This window comes from Ictalurus punctatus, chromosome 9, assembly GCF_001660625.3.
Source record: "Ictalurus punctatus breed USDA103 chromosome 9, Coco_2.0, whole genome shotgun sequence".
Classification (NCBI taxonomy): domain Eukaryota; kingdom Metazoa; phylum Chordata; class Actinopteri; order Siluriformes; family Ictaluridae; genus Ictalurus; species Ictalurus punctatus.
The window spans coordinates 8,987,306-9,011,134 of record NC_030424.2 but is presented as its reverse complement, the minus strand read 5'-3'; the positions used below and the strand labels follow the sequence as shown (position 1 = coordinate 9,011,134).

At 40.7% G+C, this 23,829-nt stretch overlaps 2 protein-coding genes across 2 annotated transcripts in view; one reads left to right on the top strand and one right to left on the bottom strand.

Annotated features, from left to right (window-relative positions):
* LOC108270264 (formin) overlaps positions 1 to 19,423 on the top strand; it is a 66,666-nt gene extending 47,243 nt beyond the window's left edge. Inside the window, exons 14-17 of the mRNA XM_053682516.1 lie at positions 3,638 to 3,689; positions 14,068 to 14,217; positions 17,628 to 17,709; positions 17,811 to 19,423. Coding sequence (XP_053538491.1) covers positions 3,638 to 3,689; positions 14,068 to 14,217; positions 17,628 to 17,709; positions 17,811 to 17,855 — 329 coding nt within the window. The 3' untranslated portion in view covers positions 17,856 to 19,423. The remainder of the gene's footprint in view (positions 1 to 3,637; positions 3,690 to 14,067; positions 14,218 to 17,627; positions 17,710 to 17,810) is intronic.
* A 462-nt stretch (positions 19,424 to 19,885) lies between these two features.
* Positions 19,886 to 23,086, bottom strand: grem1b (gremlin 1b). Its single transcript, XM_017475389.3, has 2 exons — positions 22,732 to 23,086; positions 19,886 to 21,298 (listed from the first exon to the last, which is right to left on the bottom strand). Exon 2 carries the CDS (start codon positions 21,295 to 21,297, stop codon positions 20,743 to 20,745), a length of 555 nt encoding a protein of 184 aa, XP_017330878.1. The 5' UTR covers position 21,298; positions 22,732 to 23,086; the 3' UTR covers positions 19,886 to 20,742.
* Positions 23,087 to 23,829: the final 743 nt, after the last annotated feature.

Sequence of the window (23,829 nt, the reverse complement as noted above, 5' to 3'; positions counted from 1 at the left end):
ATGAAATGCCCATACCATATATAAGGAGGGGAAATTAGTATATTATTTAAAATACTTCCAGGGCATATATCCACTTTAAATTGACACACATAATGTCTTTTGACTTTGTACTTTAAAACATGAACAAAAATGAATGTATTGATAAGCATAAACAAATATATGTTTAATCCATAAAGATTACATAAAAAAATAAGGCTGTGCATCTGCAAAAAAGAAAAGTTATAAAAGAAGTCATTATAAAAGATCTTTACATTGGTTTCACACAATAAGACTTCACACAATAAGTAGCAATTATGGTGAAGGTGAAGGTGAAGGAGGTTCCTAAAGTTCTCAGGGACAACATTATTAAACACTCAGGTGGAAAAAGCTACAGAGCCATAAGAAAATGCATGGGTAAAAGCATTTAGACAAATCATCAACAAAAGAAGAAACAAAAATAGAACTCTGGAAATAATCTTGGATAAGTTCGGAGAAAAAAAGGGTTTACAAAATCAACAAAAATGTATATATATATATATATATATATATATATATATATATATATATATATATATATATATATATATATATATATATCGTGGAAAAGTAAATTTTCTTCCCATAATTTAATTCATAAAGTGGAACTTTCATATATTCTAGATTCATTACACATAAAGTGAAATATTTCAAGCCTATTTTGTTTTAATCTTGATGATTACGGCTTACAGAAAATCCAGTATTTCAAAATATAAAGAATTTATAATACAGAAATTATTTAAGCACTCAATAGTTGGTCAGGGCTCCTTTTGCACGAATTGCTGCATGAGTGCAGCGAGGCATGGAGGTAATCAGCCTGTGAGACTGCATTGTTGGGTCTAGTGTCTCTCATAGATTCTCTATGGGGTTCAGGTCAGGCGAGTTGGTTGGCCAATCAAGGACAGTAATACCATGGTCAGCAAACCAGTTACTAGTAGTTTTGGGCAGGTGACAAGTCCTGCTGGAAAAGGAAATCAGCATCTCCATAAAGCTTGTCAGCAGATGGAAACATGAAGTGCTCTAAATCTCCTGGTAGACGCTGCATTGACTCTCGACTTGAGAAAACACAGTGGACCAACACCAACAGATGACAAGGCACCCCAAATCATCACTGACTGTGGAAATTTCACACTGGACTTCAAGCAACTTGGATTCTGTGCCTCTCCACTCTTCCTCCAGACTCTGGGACCTTGATTTCCAAATGAAATGAAAAATTTACTTTCATCTGAAAAGAGGACCTTGGACCAATGAGCAAGTGTTTTTAGTAAAAAGGTGTTTTGAGTTAATTAGCTGATTAGAGCTCTTCTCAGGTAGACATTGCTGTATTATAAATTCTTTATTGTAATATATTGATATACTGGATTTTTCCAGTATCTAATTTCCATGAGTTATAAGCCGTAATCATCAAAATTAAAACAAAAAAGGCTTGAAATATTAAACTTTATGTGTAATGAATCTAGAATATATGAAAGTTCCACTTTTTGAATTAAATCACAAAAAAAAACTTTTCCACGATATAAATTTTTTTTTAGATGCACCTGTATATGGTAAGTATATTAAATAACCAAAAAAGTGTCAGAATTTTTTTTTTCTCCTCACTGACCATACAGATAGATCATAAATTAAAGGAAAAACAACCTTATTCCTTAGTAAGGTGTTGTGCCAAAGCAAACTTCCAGATCACCTATTTGTGGATGCAAGCATTTTCATCCTGGAAGAGACCACCTCCATCAGGATAGAAATTTTTCATCATAGGATAAAGGTAATGAGTTAGAAAATCCCCCAATGTAAGTATCATTTTAGTCGAGTACATGTGTTACACGTCAAACCTAGTTAGAAGACTTCACAATTACCACTGAATTTCGAGACTATGGTTACAGGAGGTGTGGGGCAAGTCATGCTTTCGAAGGAGTGAGTGGAGCTTTTAAAGCCTTAATTTATTGTAGCTCTCAGCATGCGAGTCCCATAACTTTCTAGTTAGCTACTACTGGTTTCATGTTTACAGAGGGAGCTCTATGGGGAAAAAAAATTCACACATCCTTTCCCTCTCTCCGCTCTCACACCGCTCTTATGAGTGGTGCACACGCGCACACATCGAGGGAAAGAGAGGGACCTCCGGCGCCAGTCCACCCCTGCTGAGACCAACGCCATTGGTCATGGGCCGTCCCTTTTTTGCCCATTATCCCACCACAGTGCCCCTCTCCTGTCATTTGGCTCACCTCTGATAATCAGCCACACACACATACGCACATATACACAAATGCTAAGAATGGAATGGGGTGTTTTGTAGCACACACTCAACTACCCCCACTCTTTACCCCCAACCTCCTCAGCTAAGACCCCAAAAACGTTCCTTTGAACAATTTTTGGAGACTTCCCCCTCTTAAATCTTTTTGAGTGGGAAAGGCCCCCCCCCCCCCCCCCCCATCAAAGTTTTTTTTTTTTTTTTTTTTTTTTAAAAAGGATGAATCAAAAAAATGCAATAAATCTGAGATCACAGGCTCTCTCTGGCCCTAGATAAATTCTTGCACCTCAGCCTGGCCCACCGTACACATCTGCCTTGCATTTAGACACTTTTACATGGCCGGCTCCACAACAGCCTCCAGTTCTCAAGCTTTACTCCTTGCTCCTGCTACACACCCACCAACACCCACCCACACACACACGCACACATATAAATATATACATATATATATATATATATATATATATATATATATATATATATATATATGCAGCAAAGAACCTGTCAAACCATTCTTCACTGATATACACAGGCTACAAATTAAAAAAATTATTATTGATGTATTCATTTTTAAAATGCAGTCGTGGACAAACTGGCGACTTAGCTGAAACTGTTGGTTGTGAATCTGAGAACGCAGCACACTGCAAAAAATGATGCTTGTAGCTTTATTATGAATGGTGGATGCAGTATCTACAGAAGCATTTGTGAGGTTTTTCCACCACGTTCCACTCCAGTAGCATCTGAAAAGGAGTCTGGATCGGCGTCTTTAAGCTGGCATGCCACTGATCTGACTCTAATCTCGCTATGTAGGATTGAATACTGACATGCAACCCACAGCTCCGAATGCATTCCCCAGTGCAGGGACTTTAGAAGGAATTCCTTCAGAAGCAGGCGACAGTGGGCTTCAAAAAGATGTGTCTCCCACAGACCTCTACACTTCATGCAAAGTGATAGCATGTTAACAGTCCATTAAAGAAAAGAAATCTTAAAAAAAATTAAAAAGGAAGAAGAAAATCTTTTCCCAGTGTAGTCTTGTGCATTTGACTGTTGATTGAATTGGCTTCATCTAGTCTGAAACACAGTACATTTAGCCTGCGTTCTTTACCATCTGCCTGAATCTCCTTGTGTCTGTGTCACTGTTTTTTCCACTGCTGACTAGTCGATGACATTAGTCTGGGTAACCCCTACAATCTTGTCGCACCATTTCTACTGTACCAAAATTGTTTTCGAATTTCTGCTATTTATCTAGAATCTTATCCACAAGTTTACAACTCAGTAAAACATTAAACAGATGTATTTTTTTTTACATGCATAACATCAATATTATTCTGGCACCTTGATGCATTGAGTATTGAGTGTTTGTCTGTTCTTCTGCAGCAAAAGCAAAGTATGCGTCTGAAGACGACAGCCTCAACGCTGCCCAGAAAAGGTAGGAGATCCATTAGTTATTACGAGAGCCTTGTGTTTACAGTATTTGTTCTAAGTTTGGATGAGAAACTGTGCATTGCTATGCCTGGAAGTGTATGACATCCAATGGGGAGCACAGCCAAGTGAGATTTATGAGAGATGTCAGCCAGGCATCGCTGGCTATTCTACATGTTAGGAACAGATAAGCAAAGACCGCCTCCTCTCAGCATCGGATAATAGTAATGGAGCACATTTGTACAGTTGTCTGCAGAAGTTAGCACTAGGTGATAAGGAATCAGGTGAGTGTGCATGTGTGTGTGTGTGTGTGCATGTGTGTGTGCGTGAGAGAGAGAGAGAGAGAGAATGCTTAGTTGCCAGGTAATGTTATGGTTTACACAGGACTTTCTTCCCCTAAAATCAGAGGAAGCTCTAGAAAGGTTAAAAAGTATCTCTGAACAAACACACATACATTAACCCTAACCTTATGTTCAGTGAACAAAAAGAAATCCTTTGGTTGTTTTAGGTTGTCTTTTTTTAATGAAAGCTTTTGGTTCAGGGGGATCAGCCAAAGCTTTGAAAGGTTCTATCCTTTTTGGGACATTCCCCCCATTTCCCCCAACACACACACACAGAGGTGGGCTACTTCTGTTTTGTCATATAGTCTTATCACTTGCATTAGTGACTCCCATGCAACTGGTTTTGGTGATTTATGCAGAAACATTAAACTCGACTCGCACATGCCAGACTGCAGAAAGTATATCTGGAATTTTTCATGGATGGAAAATAACTCTAAATGACAAACAAAGCGAATTGATTTTCCCTTGTTTACATAGACACAATGGACCATAGAAACAAGGCGGAATTAATCCATCAATCCATTTTGGCATGCCAAAAAAGGTATGTCTCTGATCGTCAGCAAATTATTTAGCCCAAAACATTGAGCATGGCTTTTCCTCAGGATCTCCTCATTAGCCTTAGCTTACTGCAATAACACAGCAGAGGTTAACCTACCCTCCAGGAGTCTCCTCTCATCTAGGTGTTGAATTGACTAATGTTGATCAAAAGGCCCTAGCAGCTGAAAAAGCTTTTAATTCACCATTAATTTTGAACGAGACCAAAGAATTGGCCATTCCAAGGTGGAGTGAGTGGTACACCCCAATTTCCCATGAACACACCTCGTTAATGTGACATGCTGGTGATGGATATGCCTACACACTCAAACTTCGGGAGCTGGGTGGGCGTCCATACCAAAGGGGAATCTACGTTTTCAAAGTTACACTGTGTGGCCTGGCCTGTGATTTATTGGTGAAACTGTAGCTTTGATCAGTAATTTTGCACCACCAAATATTTTCAGCATGGATAATAATAAATAAAAGCAAGCGCCAATTGCCAAAAACATATTTGCATAATTCTAACTGGCCTTTGCTTAAGTAAAACATTGACGTAAAACACAAGACATATGACTGAAAATACGTTTCCTTACCATAATTTGTTTTTTGTGTCATTTCATATATTTATACCACAGCACTGTTCCTTATTATAGGTTCCTTAATCTAATTTGTTAGAAAGTATTGACTCATTTTCTGTAACAGCAGATCTGACAGTTGTGTCAGCTGTAGTTCAAATTAATGTGCTCATTCTAATTTCATTCATTATTTCTGTAGTAACACCTCATTCACATGGACCTGTATGGTGGATACGTCACATACAACTAGGGGTGTAATGATACACTCTGGTCACACTTCAATTCGATTCATGATACCAGCTTCACGATTCGATTCAATCAGATTCGATACTAGAATATTTTGAACAAAAATGTAATGAAGAAAAATCATGACTGAAAGACACAATCTTTATTTCTGAATCAAAAACAGTGCAAACCAATGTGATTTTTAACTAAATTAAATTAACTAACTAAACTAATTAAACTAACTAATTTTTAACTAAGTATTAAACTAAATAAATAAAAAATTGCTATGAACAGAGGTTTAATATTGAAAACAAATATTTACATTTGGCCAGGGTTGACTTCCTGCTGACATACAGGACTGGGTGCTCTTCACCATCAAAGGTCTGAGACAGGATGGCCCCTAGTCCTGTCTCAGAGGTGTCTGTGTGAACAGTGAAAGGCAGCGAGAAGTCAGGGTTCCGGAGGACCGGGGAGCTGGTGAGGGTCTGGAATTCCTACTCTCCTTCCTTGGTCCAACGCACCCGGTCCGGTTGGCCCTTCTTAGTGAAATCTGAGAGGGGGGAAGCTAAAGAGGAGAAGTTAGGGATAAAGAGATGATAGTATCCCACCAACCCCAAAAAATGCGTACCTGTTTTTTGGATATGGGCCTGGAGTAGTCCCTCACCTAGTTTCTTCTCTTGGAGCTTTATTAGCCCCCAGCCATTGCGGCATCCCAGGTACTGAGCCTCCGTCAGTCCCAGGTAACACTTCTTTGGGTTGGCGGTTAGCCCAGCTTTCCAGAGGCTCTTGAGGACTCCCCCGAGGTGATAGAGGTGATCGGTAAAGGTGGATGAACTGAGTGGCCACGAACTGGTGGTGGGGTGCTGCCACTCTGTGAAGGCCAAACGGGAGAACCCGGTACTGCCAGTGGCCGCTGTTGGTGCTGAAGGCCAGTTTGGGTTTTGCGTCTGGTGTTAAGGTGACCTGCCTATAGCCCTATGTTAGATCCAGGCGCTGATGAACCGGGCTCTCCTCAGCCACTAGATCAGATCATCAACTCGGGGAATGGGGTTGCTGTCAAACTCCGATACCTGGTTGAGCCTCGGGTAGTCATTGCACAGGCGGGCGCTGCCATTGGGCTTCAGAACCATCACAATGGGGCTGGACCAGGAACTGGTGGACTGTTTGATGATTCTGCCCCACAACATCCGGCTGACTTCCTCCTCAATAGCTTATGGTGAGCCTCCGGGATATGGTATGGCCACTGTCTGACCACTACGCCTGGTAGTGTCTTGGTGTTGAGCTGTACCAGATGGGTCAGGCCGGGGTGGCTGAAAAGATGTTGGCGAATTGATCTACCAGCTCCATCATCTATTGCTGCCTCATGGGGGTGAGGTTCTCTCCTCGGTGGACCAAGGTATGCTTGTCGGGTTCTGAGGGGACAGCATCAGTGCCGGCTGGACCCATTTCTTTAGCAGGTTGACATCTTATAATTGGGTGTCTGGACAATTACCGGGCTGCTGCAGGTGGTAGTTCACTAGGCCTTCCCTCTCGAGGATGGTGTAAGGCCCCTGCCAACAGGCGAGGAACTTGCAGGAGGCATTTTGGAGCAGGAGAAGCACCTGGTTACCGGGTTGGACTTCCCTGGGCTGGGCTGGTCGATTGTAGAGCCTCTGTTGCTCTCTTTGGGTGGCCTCCAGGTGCTCCTGGATGATAAGGGTGACCTGGTCGATCCACTCCTTCATTTCCTGCATATAGTCAACCAGGGACCGGAACAGAGAGGATTGTTCCTCCCATGCTTTGTGGGCCACATGTAGTAATCCGCAGGGTCGTCATCTGAAGAGGAGTTCAAAGGCGGTGAACACTGCAGAAGCTTGGGGCATCTTCCGGACAGCGAAGCGGAACATAGGGTAGGAGGAGGCCCCAGTTTTGGCCATCCTCTTCTATCCCCCATCGGAGCATCTATAGACAGAGGTCCATAGATGTTTCATCTGCAACAACCGACAAAGATCACCCATTAATTTAGACATGAAAGGTGTACCTTGGTCTTTGGGGATCCCCATGCGGCTGAACAGGAGCACCAGCTCTCTGGCGATATTCTGGGAGGTGGCCTTTCAAAGGAGGACTGTCTTAGGATAACTGGTGACGTTGTCAAGGATCACGAGGATGTATTCATGGCCCCGAGCAGACTTTGGGAGTGGCTCTACCAGATCCATGCCCACCCTTTTGAAGGGGACGCCAATAATGGTGGTCATTGGGGTGCTATCTATTGGCACTGGGGGCACTGCTGGTAGAAGGCCCACATGTTGGCATCCATGCTGGAACCGATCTCGCAGCTTGGCCATGGTGTTGAGGGCCCCGAGGTTGCTGCAGAGCGGGTAACTGTGGGCCATGTGCATCAGGGCCTGCAGCCTGGAGCGGGATTCAAGCAGTAGATTGCAAAGCTGGCCCCAGCAGATAATCCGGTGGTACAGGAGGCCGTTGGCCACCAGGAAGCACTTGGCAGGGAGGTGCTGCTCTGGCTGCTGATCCATGCCATCGAACAGACACACCTGGCCCCAGCAGTGCCTCAGTCGGCTATCCTCCTTCTGTTCGTTCCCAAAGTTTCCCTCCTGTGAGACCTGGTGAAACACAGAGGAGACTGAGTTAGGTTAGAGTGTCTCATCTGAGGGGGCTTGTCCTGCAGCATCCCCTTCTTACTGGACCATGCAGGCTGGCTGGACCCGGTCCTTGACTGCTGGCCTCTTCTGGCGGCGGTGGCAGTTGCGGAGTCAATGTGGGGCGGGGCCTTGGGAGAGGCCCAGTGGAAGGTCCTTGCATTTAACCCTTGCTGATGTACAGAATGGCAAGGGCACATTTGAGGGCTGCCACCATCTCCCTTAATTCTCGGTTCATGGGGAAAACGCTGGCCTTGTTTTGGTCAAGTTGGAGCCACCGTCGGGCTATTCGCAGCAGAGCATCTATTTGGGCCCGAGGTGTGTCTCCTGGCCAGTATGACCAGCGGTGGAACCCCGCGTGCATGGGGAAAGGTCACAGTGGCTCAGAATTTCCACTTTCAGTGTCATGTAGTCGGCGGCTTGGTCGGGTGGGAGGGCGCAGTAGGCCCACTGGGCCTCCCTGACAGGAAAGGGATAAGGATGTCTTCCCAGCACTCTTCTTCACATTGTTTGTGCTGGATAATATGCTTGAAAGTTAGGAGGAAGGCCTCAACGTTATCCTTGTGGGTGAGCAGGGTAAGGATCCGTTGGACCTCTTGGTAGGGGTCAGGGAGAGGGACGAAGGCAGCGACTGTGCTGGGTTGCCTCCGCAGGTCCAGTAGTTCTTCGGTCACCGCTCGTAGGCTCTGGCTTAGCTCTTGGGTCACCACCTACTGCAGGAGGTTTGTTTCCAGCAGATGCTGTAAGGTGGGGTTCATACTGCCAGTCTGTAATGTATTATTAGTATAGTATTATTCGATTTTTTTTCTGTTCTCTCTGTTTTTTTTTATGTGTCCTGTGTTCTACGTTACCCGCATTCTCCACCAGTGTGAGGCGTCTAGGCACGGACAGGCGGAACACAGACACTGGGTGGCCGAGATGTTGCCAAAACAGTACTATTTTATATATAGTGAGGAGCGGGAGTGTGGGTGCAAGGGAGAGGAGGGAGAGCAGGGGAAATACTGTCTTGCGAGTGCACGGTGTGAAGAGGGGGCTGGAGATGCCGCAAGAAGAGACCCAGCAGCCGTCGAGGAGGCCGGGGAGCATCAGGAGAGGCTTAGTGCAGCCGGGGAGTTTTTTTCTCTGCTGTTCACGTTGTCACCTTCCATGTCAGCGTCTAGATTCAATCCAATCGAGGGGCTTAAATGGGGCTGTCCCTTCAGCACCTCTCCGGCAGTTGCGCAAGGAGCGCGCTTCTTTGTGTGTGTGGACGCCCTGTCCGCCGTCACAATACTTTCAGTTTGTTTTGATTTGATTTATAGTGGAACTATTAACAAGACATGATCACAAAGAAGGCTTACCGAAGTCCAGGGCTCGATAAAAAGCAGCAGGGGTAATAGTGGCAAGGAAAAACTCCCTGAGATATACACATATATACACACACATCCACTTTAATAGGAACACTTGTACACCTGCTCATTTATGCAGTTATACAATCAGCCAGTCATGTGGCAGCAGCAAAGTGCGTATAAAATCATGCAGATACAGGTCAAGAGCTTCAGTTAATGTTCACAAAATGTGATCTTTGTGACTGTTGTGTGTGAAATTCCCAGGACATCAGCAAACTTAAACTAGCCAATCTGGTACCAACAACCATTCCACGGTCAGAGACACAGAGATCACACTTTTTCTTCATTCTGATATTTGATGTGAACATTACCCGAAGCTTTTTACCTGTATCTGCACTGCTGCCACATGATTGGCTGATCAGATAACTCCATGAATGTGCAGGTGTATAGGTGTTCGAAAATAAAGTGCTCAGTGAATGTACATTAAAGTTATTTGGGAAAAAGCTGCATGAAATCCGACCTAACCATTTTCGTTCATGTTGTGTGGCCATGTGTGGAAAGTGGACAGTGAGTATAATATATATCCATCCATATTCTATACCGCTTATCCTTCAGGGTTGCGGGGAACGTGGAGCCTATACATTCACACATCCATTCATACACTACGGACAATTTGGACATGCCAATCAGCCTAGCATGCATGTCTTTTGACTGGAGGATGAAACCGGAGTATTGTGTTGTCCAAAGAAATGCTGATTGACATTTCCAATGTGTGAATTTCCAGTGTGTGAATGGATGTGTGAATGTGTGTGTGATTGTGCCCTGTGATGGGTTGGCACCCCATCGAGGGTGTCTCCAGCCTTACGCCCCGAGTTTCCTGGGATAGGCTTCAGGCTCCCTCCGACCCTTTGTAGGATACGTGGTATAGAAAATGGATGGATGGATGGATGGAAAAATAACTGAAGGAAAGATTCACCCAAGTGTATATATGGGTGGAAATAAAAGCAGTTGAATGTGAGGGGACGTTTCTTTTCTTGCTGAGTATACAGTGGGGGAAATAAGTATTTAATGCGTCAACATTTTTTTCAGTAAATATATTTCCACTGAGGTTATTCACATGAAATTTTCATCAGACATCAGTATTAACTCAAGAAATCCATAAATATAAAGAATTCACAACATTAAAGTCCATAAATAAAGTTATGTGTAATAAAGTGGAATGACACAGGAAAAAAAGTATCGAACACGCTAAGAAAAAGCAGTTATCCAAGGCAAGGTAAGGCAAGGAACCAGCTAAAATCCGTAAATGGTTAGAAATTCTCCTATTCTGATCCTATTCAGATCTCCTATCTGTGCAAATTAATATCAGCTGGATTAGTAAATTGATGGTCTATAAAAAGGATTTTCGTTACCACGGTGTCACACAAGAAACATCTCATGATGGGTAAAAGCAAAGAGCTCTCCCAGGATCTTTGCAACCTTATTGTTGAAATACATATTGATGGAATCGGATACAGAAGTATTTCAAAACTTCTGGATCTTCCAGTAAGCACCATTGGAGTCATTATCTGCAAGTGGAAGCAACATCACTCCGTCATCAACCGGCCACGCAAAGGAGCTCCTCCCAAGATTTCTGACCAGGGAGTCAGAAGAAGAGTCAGAAGAGTAACACAAGAGCCAAGGACCACTCAGAAAGAGCTCCAGAAACTCTTGGAGGCAGCAGGTACCATCATCACAGAGAAAACAATAGGCAATGCACTCCACCGCCATGGCCTTTATGCACACTCACCCTGCAAGACAGTAAATTTCCATTAGTAAAGAAAAGTCATGTTGAAGCTTGTTTAAAGTTTGCTTAACTCATTTGGACAAGCCTATGAAATACTGGGAGAGTGTAGTCTGCTCAGACAAGAGTAAAATTTAACTTTTTGGCTGTCATACCACACACCGTGTTTGGAGAAGAAATGGCACTGCACATCACCCTAAAAACACTATACCAACAGTGAAGTTTGGAATGGAGCCCCTTACCTGGAGATTCTTGAGAAGAATCTGCTGCCATCCACCATGATGATGAAGATGAGATGTGGGTGGACTTTCCAGCAGGACAACGATCCAAAGCATACAGCAAAGGAAACTCTCAATTGGTTTCAGAGAAAAAAAATCAAGGTGTTAGAATGTCCCTCATCATCACCAGACTTGAATCCAATTGAACAAGATTTAGAGACAAAAAGTTTAGAAGAATGGGCCAAAATCACACCTGTATACTGCGGCCAATTAATTTCTTCATACAGGAAGCATCTCGAAGCTGTCATAACAAACAAAGGCTTCTCCACTAAGTATTAAATAAATTTCAGTTAGCGTGTTCAATACTTTTTTCCTGTGTCATTCCTCTTTATTATACATAACTTCAGTTATGAACTTTAATGTTTGAATTTCTTTATATGTGTGGATTTCCTGAGTCAATACCAAAGTCAGGTGAAAATTTCATGTGAATAGCCTTATTTGAAATGTATTTACTGAAAAAACTGTTGACGCGATCAATACTTATTTCCCCCACTGTATACTCAGCAAAAAAAGAAACGTCCTCTCACATTCAACTGCTTTTATTTCCACCCATATATATATATATACATGAATGAATATTTTCTTCAGACATTTTTCCATCCATCCATCCATTTTCCATACCACTTACCCTACACAGGGTCGCAGGGAGCCTGGAGCCTATCCCAGAGAACTCGGGGCACAAGGTGAGGGACACCCTGGATGGGGTGTCAACCCATCGCAGGGCACAGTCACACACACATTCACACTGGAAATTCATACATTGGAAATGTCAATCAGCATTTCTTTGGACAGCGCATTTCTTTGGACTAGGGGAGGAAACCTTAATACCCAGAGGAAACCCCTGAAACACAGGGAGAACATGCCAAATCAAGACACACAGGGCAGAGGTTGGATCCCCAACCCCGGAGATGTGAGCGAAATGTGCTAACCACTAAGACACCATGCCCCCTGCAGTTATTTTTACCTTTTGTGAAAAATAATTTAATGATAATTTTTTTAAAAATGTACAATTTTAATGATTCCCACCATGACCTTGACTGATATAAAGTGGTTACTAAAGTCTTGCAGATCTGCTGTCTTAAAGAAAATAAAGCCAACTTTATTTTCTGCTTCGCAGGACTTCCCTGACATATCCAATCTAAACAGCCCTTTAACTTTCCCCTGTGTGTGATATTCTTAGCTGCCACACAGGTGCCCATTAGTCACACTGTTCCACTTGACTTGCGACTTTCTGAACATGCGCTGCTCCCCAGTGGCTTTCTGCATCCAATAACAGATTGGTTCCCCTTAATCTTATCCCACTGTTAGCGCAACTACTCAGGACAAAATCTGGTGTCGCAACAACAGCCAAAAGTATTAGTGATAATTGTAAAGACAATTTTCTCTACCATTTTCCTGATAAGCAGATTTATCAGAAGCATAATGTTGAATAAGCGACTATCTTTAATCTGGATCATTCTTTATTCTTGATTTTGAGATCAATACTTGTTGACTTGATCTCAAATCTTTTTTGAGATCAAATCTTCAAAAAAAAAGTGCATTATTAAGATTGGATCGTTTTAAAATACTTGAACCAGGTTGTTCTATATTGGATATGAAAGTTTTAATGGGCTATCAGGGAATATCGGTTTTAGAGGGAGACGGAAGATTTTCACTGCTCTGTATTTTGCTAAGACAGCCTCTGTGTTATTGCCATTTTCCTGCCATTCAGAGGGAATGAGGAGAATGTCTGTACAGTTCCAAACTACTAGCAGCAAGCGGTACCATTATGATTGAGAAGGATCTGTTTCGTTCATGACCCCCAGTGATTTGTGTCTGTTCCTTGTCCAGATCATAAAAGGATCCAGTGAGAAAATAGATCAGCGAGTCACAGTTCATAAAGCTCAGAATTTGTCCAAGAAGAGAACGAACTGAATGTTCCTGTGAGTTTTTAGACTTCCACGGCTATGGAAGGCCCTGAATAACAAATGAGCTATGGTTTCGTGCTGCACAGCGTCAGAAAGATTGGAAGCATCTTGGCACTGGCATGGCACCATCCGGTACACAGTATGTCTCCTGTTAGGACAGTGCTAGGCCCCATCCGTCTGGAGGTCAGGGGAGGACTGTGGATCCCCACACAATCTTTGGAGACACGGCTGGCAATAAGACAGACATGACAGTGGCAATAGGAGAGGCGCTTTAATCTCTGAATCAAAGCAGGTCGCTGAGCAGAGTGTAGTGTCTACAGCTTGTGGAACTCTGCTGTGAACGTTGGGAAAACATCAGGTTCGGATACAAGTGAATTATCTGTGGTACACTGAGTTTGCGAATACTCAGAGGTGTAGTTAGAGAGACTTGACAGCTATGAAATATTGATATGAATTCTTTCCTATTGAATTACAAGCACACCCTCTTATTTGATATAATGTGCTGCAGTTAGGATTTGCAATTAAATCCTTCAGGTGACTGAGGATTGTCCAGGCCTGTACAAATCTAAATCCAGGGTTAAGTCTTATGATTTCTCAAAATGTTGAAACTCTGACCGCAGACTACGATCTGCCATCTCACTTTTCAATCTCTCTCTGATCTCTTATCTCTGATTGGAGATGTTAGGAAGAGTAGTGGATCTCCAGCCAATGAGTCAGTGCTTCTGTTCAGTCAGTGTTGTTTGGTCTTATCCAACTCTCATTTGCTTTTTTCCCCTAGCTTCCAGGAAATGGTCACTTACTTCGGACTCAAGCCTAAATCGGGAGAGAAGGAGGTTTCACCTGACTATGTTTTCTTACTATGGTTTGAGTTCTGCAATGATTTCAAGAGTATATGGAAACGTGAAAATAAGAACATCTCCCAGGAAAGGTGAGTAAGAGTACAGACTCTAAGATTACTGATTTTTTTTTTCCTAGGATAACCTTTTCCCCAGTTAGTTGAGTAGAAAAATAAGAGATGAAGGTGAAAATTTAACCAAAAGTTTATTTTTCTTGTTAAGTAGATTGATAAAAATGTTCCATTCCCTCTCATTCAAGTATGAATATAAACAATGAATAGCTTTAGAGGACCTTATTTAAACTTTTCCAATCCAATTTCTGGCCAGTGAAATATGAACATTTCTTCTATTTCCTATATTGAACATGAGTAGTTTTTCTGCATTTATTCACATGACTTCAACCCTTAGAAGAAGGTTCCTTCTTGCACCCTTAATGGTTCTTCAGGTTGTTTCTCCTTTATAGCGGCAGAACCAAATACAAATACATTATTCATAATGAGCAGATAATGTGTTCTAAACAGATATAAATACATACAAGAATAGGAGGCACACTCATTTGTGGTTTATTTGTTTGTTTGGTTGCTTTTTTAAAATGTGATAGATAGATTCATATGGCATCTGGTTGAGACTAAAGGTTTCCATCGGGACTGGGATCCAGCAGGATGCAACAAAAATGTCGTATACCCGGGAGGTTTTAACTTTGATAAGGTGTGAGCAAGCCATCAGATATGAAATTCATGGGACACATTCACGCCCCATGATCACGTTCATGTCCTTAGTAACTGCCTGGTCAGGTTTGCGCTGGATTGAACTAGGCTAATGGTTTACTAATATTTCTGGAAATAGAACCTACTACATTTATTAGATAATATCAGGTACGAACAAAAATAATAACTATACAAGTGCAATTATAAAAACAGTCCCGCACACATCTCTAGTTGATACCAATTGTGATCTCAAGCCAGAATTCACAGACCAGTGTTGCCCAGTGTTTTGGGGGTGTAATTTAATTTTTAAAAAAGGATAGGGATGTTTGGAGCACTAAATAAATACAGATACAGATCGTGTTACACCTCTAATCCTTGAAAAAAAATATAGAACCGAAAAAAATGGAAATAAATAACACAATTTTAGAAGGCTTTATTCTTTAACCATTTAAATAACCCTTAAGGAAATCTTTTTTAAGCATGTAGACTCAACGATTTATCAATGGTTCGATCAATGGAATGGAATGAATGGAGTCCAAACTACATGAACATTTATAATCAGCCTTTAACTTTGGATCTGTGTTGTTTGAAGTTAACGCACATTATTGAAGTTTAACGTTTACCCTACACCTTTACCATCATTAAAATTCTCACACTCTCCATCATGTGCCGTAGTACCTTCGGTAACTGCGTTTCAATTAGCCAACAAAGCGATGGAGCCCCATAACACATGCCAGACTCTCAGCCCCACTTGCAATTGCATCTACTCACTTGAGACCCAGCCCAAATTTTGCAGACGATACAGACAAATAAAAATAAACTACCTTTGGGCCGTTGTTTAAGGTCCTAGGGGCATCAAAGCGTCGGCCCTGACCCAGGGCATCTCAGCCGGGGGCACAGTACCTCTCACTGCGGCCCCCTGGAGGCTTTACTGGCATAAGATAGGGTGGGGGGCCGTTAAAGCTAGTGCACATGGTGATATCTTTAAAACCAAGCTTGAAGCTGAGGAATTCAGGGAGCAGGGTTACTGTCAGTCTGAAGACACTTTATGGCCTTGGCTACACGTTCACACAAGGCGCACACTGGAGATATCCGAACCCAGTTTGCCACTTCAGATTCTTTTTTTCCTTCTCGCTAATGAGTTACATTGTGTTTGAAGGAGTTATACAAATATTTTATATATTGTTCACATTTTTGAACATTAAAAAAAAAGTTTAAAGTCCACACAGACCTTCAGAAAACCCTTAAATAAAATTAGCTCACTTGTCCTACCTAGACACTAATCTTTTGAATGTTTACACACTGGCTGTGGTAAATTCAAAAAGATTGTTCTGTGTTACACTTAATTCTGTTTGAAATGTTATAAAACACAAGGGGTTAGATGGTTAAGGGTCCTAAATGACACCTTCCTAAATGAGTTCCACTTAAAAAAAAAATAAAAATTAAAAAATATATAAGCTAATTTTGTATTTGTGTAATTAAAATTTAGTTTGTTGGTTTTCAATTTGGTTATTATAACATCAACCTGCCTGGGGACTACTGATGAAAATTAGCCAGTTTGGCTAAATATGGCACATTTTACATTTCTTTTTTATTGTTAATGTGTATTGTCCCTGATGAAATATAAATAAATAAAATAAACAAACTGTCTGTTATAGGGTCTTACATATAACCATTAATGGGTTAATGGTCTTGACACATGGAAGGACCGATTTGGGGTGATGGATGATCATTTTTCTGAATATGAAGCATGATAATATCTTAGAAATTAAGCTTTTCTTTTTTTTCAAGGAATTCCAAGAAGCGAGTGTGATTTTCATTTTTATATGATTGAAGCCATTAAATATTCTCCATTGTAACTCACCATTAATAACCTTTTATACAAATTTGATTCTTTGCAAATTTGCTTTGCTTAGACATCACGGTCACTTTTTGGACATTTTATTTGGGATTGTTTAAAGAAATGGCAATTATGAGATACTTCAGAACCAAGCACTTAATCTGTTTAATTTGATATTTTTACTAGCAGTATGTTGTTATACAGCTATCATTCTATATATTAATAAGGAATTCTGAAATAGTTATACTACATTAACATATTCTATTATATTATATTGTATTATATTATATAGATAATGGATATATATTTTATATGATACATTATTTCCAAGTGGGACATGATTTAATAAAAGAAAGGCTAGCTTATTTGGATAAAGAACCTACACTTTTTTATACACATTGGAAGTGTAAATAAATAAACAATTTAAATAAATATTCAAGCACAGCTTGGAATTATAAAGTGCCTGAAAATTCTGAGATTTTTAGATATTGAGTCATAAAATTTTGACCCTTCAATAATTCAAAGCAGAAAGAACATTTCAACTTTATAAATGTTGTATACGTTTGAGCATTATTTTGGTGTAAAACTTCTCACATATACAGTATTTAATGGCATTTCAATATCATTGTATAACTTCCAAAGTCTCAGTGTGCAGTGTTTTGACATTTAATTGAATACTTCTGCAAAACCGTATGTTATGAGTTGAAACTAAATCTGAAAACCATTATATTGGGTTTGACAGTTTTCATAACATGAATTATATACACACTGTTCCACCTTTTATTCCTTACAGTTATTTTAAATAGTTTTAAATGATCATGTTAAATCTTAACACGGAAGTCAAAGAGCAAAGTGTGTTACAACATAAGACATAATATTTTGTACTCAAAATATATATATATATTTAATAGTTATAACTGTCATTTTTAAGCTTTACAATGTCACTTTTTTTTAGACTAAAGGAAGCTCAGCTGAATGTTAAAAAAATCACAGCTGAGAAGAAAGTGGAGACAAAAAAGGTCAATGCCAACAGTCTGGTAAGTACCAGAGCCAGAAATACACGCACTCACAATTACATTTATCACACTACCTTTAGTTACATTCTGAACTAGTGTTCAACATTTCTCACACATTACAGAAGGAGAGGCTGAAGCAGAAGGAGGCCAATGTGTCCTCCAGCTGAAGATAAAAGAATGTTCAGACAGATGAACTATCATTTCCACCACCTTTTAGAGGGACAATTTGCACAGGAGTATGGCATTCTAATCTGCTACAATGTTGTTTAACATAGTGGCCACCATAAAAGCAGAGATCTGTGGTTTCTTCTTTTGGTGAACATAGAAGTGCAATCAAGAGTTTTGGTACTCATCAGGAAATTAACCATCTTCAACTCCACAGAGATGTCTTCAGTGTTGATTCCAGACTTTTGTCTCTTGTAAAGGTGCTCCTGTCTGGGAAAGGTTCCATCATACTAATTCTAGCAAACATTTCCAATTTCAGAATCTCAGCTTCACATAAAGCTTAAATCTCAAAAAAAAAAAAAAAAAAAAAAATGTGTTCACTCAAAAAGAGGGCATTGATAAACTAAAATAAACCAAACTTTTATTAGCAATCTTGTAAGGTTTAATTAATTAAATGTGAAGAGAGAGAGAGCTACTGTTTTGCCTATTACTTTTTTATATATATATATATATATATATATATATATATATATATATATATATATATATATAAACTTCTAGGTCATAAGGCTTTTTCCTCTTATTTATTTTCTGTAGAAAATATACATGGGTGCAGACAGAATGGCAGACTGCCAGATCTCATCAGTCAGTTAAGACCTAACTTACACACCTCAAGTTACCAATAAAAACCCGAGTTAGATGAGAGATAAAACTCCTGCATCAGTTAGAGTGGTTTTAAAGTTTTCGTCTCGTGTCATGAGTAATGTGGTTTTAACTGTACCACTACCTACAAAATCTCAAGGGTGTAGGTTGATCACAGTCACATGTACTTTCCTACTTGCAACAGCAACCCTTTTGCCACTTCCTTTTTTTTACCAGATTGTATATTTTACCTCCTTTGCAATGTCTCATGCACCTCAGTTGTAGTTTCTATGCAATCTCCTTTCTGAACAGCTATGGCTTGTAAGAGCCACAGTGTCCATGTACAATATGATATATTTATTTTCATAGACTTTTGCTGAAGCCAAAATCCTTTAAATGATGTGTTGAAAAGTGAAGTAATTAGTGAGCCTGTACTGAAGACGGATATACATATATATATTTATAACTTCTAATGGGTGATTTATTTTTTGCCTCAAGTAAATTCCTCATCATTACCAAATTGCTCATGATGTCATTTTCTTGCGTAGACTGTAATAATAAATTATGTGTCTTGGATAAGTGACCGGGTCAAATGGACATAAATGGTCATTCATTTCCTTAATAAGCTTACAGTTTGTTCCTATTTATTCATTCCAAATATGTGGTGTGTGTAGCAGCATTGTCTAAATGTGAGTAATCAGGGGCTTCTTCTCTTTGCTGTTTTTGAAACTTCACTCAGTCCTAGTTGTGGTTGTTGTTAAATTGTTCTTTCAACAGTCTGTTCATGTGCATAAAGCTGAACTCAGTGACCTCGGGGAAAATCAGGACACGACCAACCTTAGCTCACACATACCAAATGTTTCCCCTCACTTCACACCATCCAACACCACAGTCATGCATTAAATCTGAAACATATTTGTGGCACTCACTTTTTTGTATTTGGTGTATATTATTTCAGGGGGGAAATGATTCTGAATAATGGGGAATGTTTCTCACTTTATATTGTCTGATATATTTTAGATACATTACACACATGGCATAAAGGCACTACAGTCCTGCCTGTGTACTCTGTGTACACAGAGATGAGAGGTGTTTTTTGTTTTAAGAGTTAATTCTCTTTGAGGAGAATTAGGGCCCTAAAACGCAAGCATATTTAAGCCTATTTATAACTTTTTAAGCCACATTACAGCCTGTAAGTAAGTGATAAGAAGTGTTTCTGGTTTAAGAAAATGTGTTCTGTGTTATTTTCTTTTTATCCATGAAAACAGATTTTGAGACCCGACGTCCATGGACTAGTTGTGTTTCACATTAATATAAGCTGCATACAATTATAAACAATCTAGATTCCAGGCTAGACACTGCCCAGAAAGAGACTCAAATAGATTTATTTCACATTTTATTAATATGTTAACTCAACAGGCCTACAGTCATGATAAAGCAGCAATCCCATTAAACAGTAATGTTGAAAGACTTGTAAACAGAATGGACTGCAATAAGTACATTATAAACAAGTTCTGTACCCATTTTGCAAGATTTGTTTTAAAGTAAACCATATGCGATGTGTTTAAAATGATGTCATTCTCACTCAGGTCTTATTATAATAATAACTGGTACACAAAACAAAATTCACAACAATATAATACACCTGCTATTATACAAGCGTCCTCCTATCAATTAAATAAAAATCTTCTTTACATGTCTTATTAGATCACCACTAATTTCCACATGGTGGAAATAAACACCTTCCAGCACTCTCCCAAAAAACAACAACAACAACAAAAACAAAACCAAGCTGTTACATTATTACCTATTAATACCTTTTATTAAATGATTAGGCTCTAAGGTCCCAAAACCTTTCCAAGAGGATGCAATATGGTGCTGTGTGTTTTGCCGGTGTGATTCATATCATCTTGTTTTGTGCACATTTGCTCCTTTTAAAATCGGATTGCAAAAGTGAGGAAAATAACACTTATGTATGTTTAATGTTTGGATGAAGCGGAGATTTGGAGTGTCAGTGAGGGAAAATGTGCGGTAACGACTGATGGAAATTTCGAATGCATAATGAAATGCGACTTGTGCCATTGACGATGCGCTTGGCTGGAGTTCGTCTGATTGCGCAATATCAGTGCTCATCCTTCTTGAAAATGTGCTTTAAATTTGTACTTTTCATCCAAATAAGTCTTCAAAACTTAACGCATCAAACGCTGCGGTTTAAAGTTTTTCCCCCCAAAGTAGCATTTGTTGACTTCAGTCCAGGTCGATGGAGATGCAGCGGCACTGTTTGACGCGCTGCACGCGCTTCTTGCGGGTGGGCGGCTGGAGGTCGGGGCAGGACAGCGTGTAGGTCATGGTGGTGAAGCGCCTGGGCTTGCAGAACGAGCACGACTGGAAGGCTCCTTCCTCTCGACGCACGTGGCGCGGGATGTAGAAGGAGTTGCACTGGCCGTAGCAGAAGCGATTGAGGATAGTGATGCTCACGCAGCCTTCTTCATGCAGTGTCTGCTTCAGCGGCTGCGTCTTGCACCAGTCGCGCTTCAGGTAACGGCGCTCGGTCACAAGCAGCGCCTCTTGACTCGACTCCAGCACCTCTTCTGCAGAGGAAGATGACCCTCTACCTCTGCCTGAGGATGAGGATGATGACGATGACGACGAAGAAGAGCTGCTCTGTCTTCGCTCCGACTCGTTTGGTTTGCTTTTGCCCGGATTAGGAATTGCGCCCTGAGTGGCTCTGGTTTCCGCCGCGCAGGACGCAAGAACCCACAGCAAGAGCACTGCACACGTGAGCTGCACCAATCTGGTCATTCTGCAAAAAGACGAGAAACAAGATGTACCTTTTTTTTATTATTATGATAGATGCATTTCAATTGCAAAGACTCATGCCCATCTTTTTATTCCCATACAAGAAATATCATGTTCTTATGATACTCCAAGCACATGGTTCCCACGGGGTCCGTGATGTAGCCACACTCAGAAAAACAAGAGTACTTAACTTTGCGGTACATCTGTTCATTTTCTAAAAGACACATTAAAAGTGCAAAAAAAAAAAAGGATGTGGACTTGAGGGTGTCACCCAAACAACAAGGAAAGGTACAATTTAATACTCTGTCCATGTTTTCATGATGCTGGTGGAAATCCAGATCAACCACCATTATATTAAAATGATAGGAGTTCTGGTGGCTATTAAGTTAAGGCAGGATCATCAAATTTTATATGTGGAAACACAAACTACACATTTAATAAAAGAGATGCCCCAGTGTGCACCTAAAATACTGTAAATTGACATTAATAAATAATATGAATAAAACTGATGACAAAGTGGAATCAGTTTAATGGGAAACATAAACTTAATGTGATATTTAGGCCTGTAATCACTGTAACTGTGGTATAAGTATAAATACATCTGAGCACAGTGTGACTGGTTTGGGTTCAGTGAGTGGAATATATTGGAGGGGGTTCCTGATTATTAAAACAAGTTTGAGAAGCCGTTCTTTAAGCATTGGGATAATTAGTGTTCAATGATAGGGGTTTATCCATCGCTTGGTGAATCATATAGTCCTAGTCCCCTTTAAGCACAATGCCATTTTTACAGGAGTCTACTGAAGTGCCATAATGGAGGGGACATGACCATTGTTCATCATTTTGGTTTTAGAAACATATTTGTGGGTTTCACAAATATGTCAACGCACACTGCACCCACCCCACCCCGTTTTTCTGTACAATAAAATAAAATATGAAATCCATGACTTGCATTGAAAAGTATCCTAATAAACAGATATCATATAACTGCGATATCCAGTTGTAGAGTTTTAGTGTTTATCCAAAGGTGGACTGCTTCTTGACGCACGCGCACTCAGGTTGGGGGGGGAAAAGGTTCAAATCCGATTTAAAAGGTGCTTACTTATCGGACAGGAATTCCAAGAACAGTCCATATGGAAGTGTGCTGAGAGCACAGAGAAACCTCCCTGTCACTGCAGTCGGGGTAGTCGAGATTATATATTATTTACATGGGGTACCTTTAAAGTATTACTCTAAAAAGTTAATTGAAAGGTACAAGAGTGCTCATTGGGGTACAATTTTGCATCTTAAATCATGCTTAAAAGTGTACTACATTCACATTACCAGGTAAAAGATAAACACTAAAGGTACACTTGAGTGCACCACCAGACAGTAACAACGACAGGTACAGTTTAGTACTGTGTATGAATCTGTGTGTGCGCGCGCGCGCAGGAAGCTCACCTGTCAGCGCTCCGAGGCTTAATGAGTGCAGTTATGTCGAGATCCGAAGAAAAAGGGAGTCAGACAGTGTGGACCGGGTGGTGTGATCAATCCTTCTTTCTGGTGAAAATCCAGTACTGAATGTGTAGATCAGAGATGATCAAGTGCACCGGAAAGAGTGTACAGAGCTCATACTGATGCCATAGACAGACACACGCACAAACACGCACACACGCACACACACGCACACACACACTGATGGAGGTTTAATAAAAATCGCAGCAGCGCCCAGCTGTCTCCTTTTTAAATGATGTTCACGGCTGCTCTCTGCACATTATTGGTCAGACGCGGCGCGAGCAGAACCCAAACTTTCCGCCCCCACCTAACACTAACCCCCACCCCCACCCCCCCATCCAGTCACTTCCGCGAAGCCACTTGAGGGAAGAGGATGGGAGAAGAGGAGTGTGTCTGTGGTTGGAGAGGTGGTGAGGTCTGATGTCTGGACATTGATCTCACAGAAACCCATCTCCATCGAACAGGTTGGGGAAAGCACAGAGTCCTAGAGGGAGCTAATGTAACATCGACAACTGGCAAATCCAGTCTCAGTATTGTTTTCAGTGAAAGTAGCCTAATATATTCCCTGATGAGAAAATGTAAAAACAAGCAAAGCAAGCAAGCAGGCAAGAAACAAAAAAGGAAAGAAATTCAAATTTTATTTGTCACACACAACCATACACAGTACGACGTGTAATGAAATGCTTTTTACGACTGTCCATGACATAAACTAGAACTTACATAGTTAGGAAAAGGGAAAGGACTTTTTTTTTTTTAAGTATAAAAGCAAGAAAGAAGGCCAACAAGCCAGAAAGAAAGATTTTCAAATTTTGTGTGTCTCACACACAACTGTAGGATGTGTAGTGAAATGCTTTTTACAACTGTCCCCGACATAAAATAGAACTTGCATAGAGAAAAAGGGAAAGTGAGAGAGCAATAAAGCAAGCAAGAGAAAGAAAGCAAGCAAGAAAGAAATTCAAATTTTATTTCTCTCACACACAACCATACACAGTACAACGTGTAGTAAACCAAAATGCACCAAATTGTACTTTCTTATGACTGACC

Excerpts from the sequence above, each read along its gene's own strand:
- grem1b (XM_017475389.3), bottom strand. The coding sequence starts at position 21,297 with ATGACCAGATTGGTGCAGCTCACGTGTGCAGTGCTCTTGCTGTGGGTT.